Source organism: Gavialis gangeticus, unplaced genomic scaffold (assembly GCF_001723915.1).
Source record: "Gavialis gangeticus isolate Ggan-Ray unplaced genomic scaffold, GavGan_comp1, whole genome shotgun sequence".
In the NCBI taxonomy this organism is placed as follows: domain Eukaryota; kingdom Metazoa; phylum Chordata; order Crocodylia; family Gavialidae; genus Gavialis; species Gavialis gangeticus.
The window spans coordinates 181,892,996-181,900,025 of NW_017728992.1; the positions used below are offsets into that span (position 1 = coordinate 181,892,996).

Sequence of the window (7,030 nt, forward strand, 5' to 3'; positions counted from 1 at the left end):
ACTGTTTACTTCATTAGCATGGAATTGCCTATGCATTTTGCTTATTTACATGTCTTTTTGCTATGAGTGCATGCCTAAGACCTTGACCCCTGCTTCTTTTGGTCACTTGCGATCTTTTGCTGATTTCTTCACTGTCTCCAAGTTCTTGCTTCTGCTTTATCTCCTAGTGATAGCCAGTGGTCTACATCCTGGTCTTCCTACACAGTGAGCTATATATCTTACAACAGTGCTACATTGTTAGGAAAATGCTTGCCTGCGCATTTTGCAATGTTACTTTTAACATACCGTTTTTCCTTGTGGTTAGCAGCTTGCTATGCCACAAGTTATAGACTTTTATTCAGCTGCAAATTCAGTGCTCCCCAAGATTCAAATACTCTCACCCTAACAAAAACAAGTGATGTTCTAAAGACACCATGCTTTCCTTATAGAAGTACAATGTCATTGTCAAAAGGAGCAATATCTAGGCTGTTTGGTCCTCCCTGATCTGCTACTGACCTTTCCCAGATAATCTGCTGTACTGTCAGGAGAAGGACATGAGAGTTCATTGTTTCCTTGACTTTACATTTCATCTTGTATGCCTGAGCCTGCCTCTCTTAAAACAGTGGGTCTGTGTTCAAGGTGTGCCTACTTCTAATTGTCCTTAGCTTGTAATATCACACATGAATTTAGGTTTTTTTTAAATAAAATGTTATTGGTAAATTCTAGAACTCAAGAGATGATCCTGAGATAAATATATAATGAAGTCAGTCAACTACTGTGACATACATTTTGCCCAGATACTCAAAACTAAATTGTCTAATGAAGGCATTCACCTAATAGAAGAGATTTTTACTGTACAAAAAAAGAACCATTTAAGTTCAGAAAAGTTTGAAATAGTTTCTGTAATCCTGGCAGCTGTCTACAGTTTTTCTGGTTTCCTTTCTCAGGCTGCTAGATCAAAATTTAGATAACATGGTCCTAGGGTCTTACTGACTTGGGCTCCTTCTGCTTTTTGTAGCCAATGCTTCTCTCTGTTCTCCCAAAGGCTCAGTGTCATTTCACGTCTCCAAAATGGTCAAAGTCTATTTGCCTTCAGCTTGCTCCACTCATGTCTCCTAATTTCCTGAATATGTATTTCTTCTCCTGTAAAAGGCTGATTTCCTTTTCCCCTTCTTTTAAGGCCTGTGTGTTACAATTCCTAAAAACACCTAGACTGGCCTTTAACAGGTTCAGTGTTAGTAAATCCATAACAAAATCAGTGTATTCCCTCTTCATTTAAATTGAAACAGCTGCTTGAATAGTAGCCATCCAGACTGGGTACTGATCGCATGAATATTTTAAAGATTTATCAGCCCATGGGTCTAGTTAAATTATAGGTCATATATCCAGGTATAACTATCCTTTACTGGAAGGTTCTGTTTGTACAATATAACCTTAGATACACATAATAAATAGGTCTGTTGATTGTTTTGGGAGGGTAAATTTTTTATTATACAGCATTACAAACATTTTTACAGTATAAATTTGGTCATTAGGAATTAATTGCTTTACAATCTTTGAGAGCATGATGGCACAGATCATATATGATTATAAAAGCATTCAGAAAGCTAACAGTCAGTCTTGTTTGTTTCTGCTGTTCCCACCTTCCAGGTAATGGTACCTGGAAGACAAAACCATATTCTTCTTCAGCCTTTGCTCTCAGATACTGAATATAAAGTTACTGTCACTCCTGTCTATTCTGATGGGGAAGGAGTCAGTGTCTCCACTCCTGGCAAGACCCGTAAGTACTAGCTTTCTGCTTTTATCCAAGCAGTGGTGTAAGTAAGAAGAGGTTTTCTTTTAGGTACCTTTTTCCCATAACAGTACAAACACATCTGAATTTAATATAAGATGTGAACTCAGTCATAACAATTGAGAAACTTATGAATCAACGACCTTATACTAGTCCTATGGCATTGTCTGGGTTCTATTAGATAGTTTTTAATCAAGAAATGTTTGTGTCTTATTCTAGGATACTGTCAGGTAGCAGAAACTTTATGGCTAGGGACAGACACTCAAAAAGCCTGAGCTTGAATTGATTCAATCTTTGCAGGTTAGTTTAACCTACAAAGCTTGAACCGATAGACATTCCCTTTTCATTTCAGAAATGCAGGCATGTGCAGAGAGCTCCACCCAGGGCTCCAAAGCATCTAGGTTGCTCAGGTCTGGGACAGACATTGCAGAAACCAGTTTGACCCAAATCAGTTAAGTCTGATATTACATTTAACCAGGTTTATCTCAAACCGGTTTCAGACATTTTGAAACTGGTTTATGTGCACTGAATGTCTGTTCTGTTACAGGTTTAAACCAGTTTCTAATCACTTAAACCAGTTTATGTGTAATGTTTGTCCCTAGCCTATAAGAGTAAGACTGCTTAGGCAGTCTACCAAGCAGACTCCAGTACCGTAAAAGGTGATACTGGTGGTACAGCAGGTAACATTCAAGCCTTCTGAGTTAGTGATATACCAATGCCACAGCTATTGTGCTGTATTTTATTTCAGATTATGTATTTAAGAAGCAAATCCATGACTATTTGACATCATTAAAAAAAACTGTCAAGCTATTTTCAGTTGTTACATTAGTTTTATAATCCTGTCTAAGTGCCGGTATAGGTCACTCTTTCTAACTAAGTTGCCTCTGTACTTTAATATTAGTCACTATGGGCATTTGTACATATGCTTGCACTGCAGCGCCGGGCACTTTTAAAAGTGGCCAGCGCTGTGGCGTGTGCCGTTTTACAAGTGGTGAAATGTGCATCAGTATGGAGAAAATGGTGGTGGCGTGCTTTTGAATTAAAACGTATCAGAGGTGTTTTATTTCAGAAGCACACTACTGCCATTTTCTGCATGCTGACATGTATTTCATTACTTATGCAACCGCACACAGCGCAGCGCAGAGCAGTGTGTGTCAGCCTGCTAGGTCTCTGGTGTGTCGCGGGATGAAAAGGTATGTGTATAAATGCCCGCTGTGCTGCTAAGCAGTTCCCATGTCCTACTTCATAAATGGCTGGTTTTCAGTGGTGCATAGAATGGGGTCTCTTATTTGTACATCATCCAAAGTCCTGCAAAGACATAGGGACATAATGAATCTTAAGTATGTGAAGAGTTGCAGTGCTCTATTAAGCAAGCTTTTTGTTTTTCACAGGAGCAGGACCTATATTTTTAAATCTCCTTGAGATAGTTTGCCTAGAAAGGAAATATATAAATGTAAGATGATTATCTCTGGATTCTGTTTTACTGCTTTATCTGGTCCTCTTTTTATTAATAAGAGGGCTGGGTATTGCTTGATTATGAGATAGAGAAAACAGTCTAAATTAATTATCAGTATAAAATCTTTAAATATTCCAGTTTTAATCCACTGGCATAATGCCATGGATGAATTTGACACCAGTAGGCCTAGTTCCTTGTTCAGACAGTTCCTGTGAGCTTTTGGGAGCTATTCCTCAGCGTTTAAAAGAACTCCAAACTCATTCTTGAGTTATGTGTGATGTTGGTTATTATTTATGTGTGTGTCCATGGTGTGTACATGTGTTTGCAAGAGATACAGTTGTGAAAACTTGTGATTTGTTTTCCTTTTAGTGACTCTCTCTGCCCCCAGAAATTTAAGAGTCTCAGATGAATGGTACAACCGATTACGCATTAGCTGGGATGCCCCTCCCTCCCCAACAATGGGTTACAGGATTGTCTACAAACCTATCAACAGTGAGTTTTCAAAATGGACTGTTTTTGGTCTTCCACTTTTGCTTTTCCAGTATCTTCAGTATCTTTGTGAAATCATGCTTAAACTAAAAAATTGCAAATGGAAACCTGAATCGACTTTTAAAAGCAGATTCCTCTTAGAAATGCAAAGGTCAACTCTGAACTTCCATTTAAACGCTCCCCTCTCCTCCCCAGTATTTCAATTGTGGCTTGCTTTCAGCCCATGCTCCATGAACTTTTGTGTGCTGTCCCCTGTGCCAGGTACAGCAAACTATGAGCAAGGTCACATTTTTTTTAAAAACCAAGGAGCCACCTTCCTCTTCCTGTTCCCTCTAGAATATATTTCTTCCATGATGACCATTAGATGTGAGTTTGTTACATTACAGAGAAGGAGGGGTGGGGGGAAAGGAACAACCTCCAGTATCTGAGTTCTTTGGTGCACCTCCTAAAGATTGAATTCAGCTAAGATGGAAGTAGCAAAAGAACTGGTTGTATCTCCCTGCCTCAGGGCAGTTCTACACCACGTTTGTTTCCAACATTGCTTGGATCACCTTCAGGCCACCTTTGTGCTATGCTGGCTTGCAGTTGTTTCTTAAGAATAACTATGTTGGCAGAGATCCTTTAGACCTCCTACTGGTCCTGACACAAACCCACCGTAAAGGAATCTTCAGCTGACTGTTCAGAGTGATGTTAGATCCCTGGAGAAGCAAAGAAGCGATTTCCTGGGTACCAGTGTCTAGTTCTAAATGTATCCCACTGCTAGATTCCCTCTTCTGCCCTGGCTTCTGTGTGCCAATCTTGGATTATAAGATGTTTTGGGTAGACAGTATCTTGAAATTTCTGTTCCACAACTAATAGAATGATGAGTTAAGAATTAGAAATCTAACTGAAGATTATGAGGTTTTTTTTTAATGCCTTCCAGTCCCAATAATTTGAAAATATTCTTTTGTTTTCTTTTCTTTTCTTTTTCACAGTCCCTGGACCAGCATTGGAGACCTTTGTAGGAGATGATATCAACACCATTCTGATTTTAAATCTATTCAGTGGAACAGAGTACAGTGTTAAAGTATTTGCTTCATATTCAACGGGCTTCAGCGATGCCCTGTCAGGCATAGCCAAAACCTGTAAGAATTATGTCATGCTGTTCAGAACTCCATGGGCCATTTTTCAGTATAACTTGAGCTCAGAACAGCTCTCTGAATAAAGCCTCCTGTGGAGTTCTTTTCCTTTTCTATGTATTTTGTGGAAATTATTGAAAGGTAGTCCTTTTTTTCCATGAGAAAGCACAGAGCTTTAAAATACCAGGCTGATATTAATGAGAGAAAGGTCATGAAGCATGTAATATTATTTATTATTCAAATAGTATTATCTAATATGAGATATAAATTTCCATAATGAAAAGTGTGTTTCTTTTTCAAGGTAAGGCAATCCTTCTGTATGATCTGACCATAGAATTCAACTTTGACAATGGAATTGATATTCCAGTGACAACCTTGCTATTCTGAACATTTCTAATATTACTTATTGGCTGTTGTTAAGTTCCAGATCCTGGGACTAAGGGTGTATTTTTCTCTTTCCTTTCTTGTATTAGATTTGCTTGAGATTATTCTTAGTTGAATGATGAATTAAAGTTAAATACAAAAATGGTTGCTCACTTTTTCATGCGCTTTTTTAAAAAAAATTATCTTGTATAATTTTGTGTGTTAATGACATTGAATAAAGATGTGAATTTCTTTATTTTCTCATCAATTGCAGTGCCTTTGAGTGTGACCAATCTGGATGCTTATCAGGTCCGCATGACTAGTCTTTGTGCCCAGTGGCAGCTTCACAGACATGCCACGGCATACAGGATCATTATAGAGTCTCTTGTGGGTAAGTCAGCACATCTTTCTATAATCACTTTACTTTATTGTTGGCAGGAATTCTGCTTGTAGAATGAGCACAAGACTGGCTGTAAATGGGGTTTGCCATCCCAATCTTTGCTCCTACAAGTAATTACATTGTAACAAAATATGAACATTAGCATTTACAGTAATTGGAAGAAAATAGAAATAGGCAAAATTGAAGATGAACAAACCAAAAAACATTCTATGTTAAAGTCCTTTGAAAGTAAAAGCTTGGATGGCTATCCACATTCTTGGAGCCCTTAAAGTGCTGCCATCTCTAAGCTGCCAGCCCTTACTGCCCTGATTTTTCCCCCTCTGTCTATACATGCTCTTTTCCCAGCTTTCTTAATGTTGCCTTTTATCTAGTAGGAGATCCAGAAGCCTTCAGCACCTTCTCATTTCTGGCGTCTTTGGATGCTGCCTACCTTTTTGTACCTCAGCACTTCAAGCCCACTCTTTTCCAGCTCCCAGCTAAATTACCTGCTCAGGCTTGGTCAGTCTCTCATTCTCTAGCCATAAGAACAAGAAACTAGGGTCCTCTGGTCTTCTGCTTCAGTCTGTTGAACTGTATGGGAATGAGTCTATGTGCTGGCTTCCAAAAGAGTAGAGTGATGGGGGAGCAGGGTAGATGACTGCTCCCTCAAAAGTGGGAGAGGATGTTTGAACCTTGTGTCAATTCAGGTGCAAATTAACAGAGAAGTCTAGTCTCCCTGAGGGAAGGGAGCTGTGTAGGCAGTCTCTGTGTGTTTGTAGGTGTTAAAAGAATAGCTGAGATATTAGGAAGGGAAGAGGTAGCTTGGTAAATTAATTTAAACTAAGGACCAGTAGAAAACATAGACCAGTGTTTGCAGTGGGATCTCCTTGTGATTAAGTGGGATTATTGAGTTTTACTCTATGTGTCTTTCAGCTGGTGATTAGTTAGCTTTATATGAATGCTTTTCATCCTGATGGCAGGCCAGGTTCTTTGAGTAGATGTGATATCTTTTATTAGACCAACTGAGTAGTTGGAAAAAAGTTCTTATCAAGCTTTCAATCACAGTCACCCTTCTTCAGGCATGGGGAGTCTTTGGTGTTCTGAGAAACCCAGCAACAAATGGCAACAAGCAAATTGACACTTTCAGTATTTTCTGTAGGGAATATGAAGAAAAATCTCTTTCTCATATTTTCTTTAAATGTAGTGCTTTAAATGTATCCAGGGTTAAACAGGGGAAGTCAGACTCTGGCTTTATCCATTTGGAGGAGGCTTTACTTGTATCCAAGCTATTTTACTTTTTCTTGGTACACACTTGCTATCTTGTTATATTGAAAAATTAGTATTTTGCATAGAGTGGCACCTTTGAAAAGCTTGAATAACTTCAAGTGCAATTATTAAGACCTAGTGAAATGAACTAAAGATACCATGAAATGTAATTTGATTGTATAATTGAA

The 7,030-nt window shown here is 38.5% G+C and overlaps 1 protein-coding gene across 3 annotated transcripts in view; it reads left to right on the top strand.

Moving 5' to 3' along the window:
- Window positions 1–7,030, top strand: part of COL14A1 (collagen type XIV alpha 1 chain) — a 266,741-nt gene that overhangs the window by 124,979 nt on the left and 134,732 nt on the right. For all 3 annotated transcript variants that reach the window (XM_019528109.1, XM_019528108.1, XM_019528110.1), the window contains 4 exons: window positions 1,630–1,759; window positions 3,597–3,719; window positions 4,691–4,840; window positions 5,472–5,588. In XM_019528109.1, the coding sequence (XP_019383654.1) occupies window positions 1,630–1,759; window positions 3,597–3,719; window positions 4,691–4,840; window positions 5,472–5,588 (520 nt within the window). The remainder of the gene's footprint in view (window positions 1–1,629; window positions 1,760–3,596; window positions 3,720–4,690; window positions 4,841–5,471; window positions 5,589–7,030) is intronic.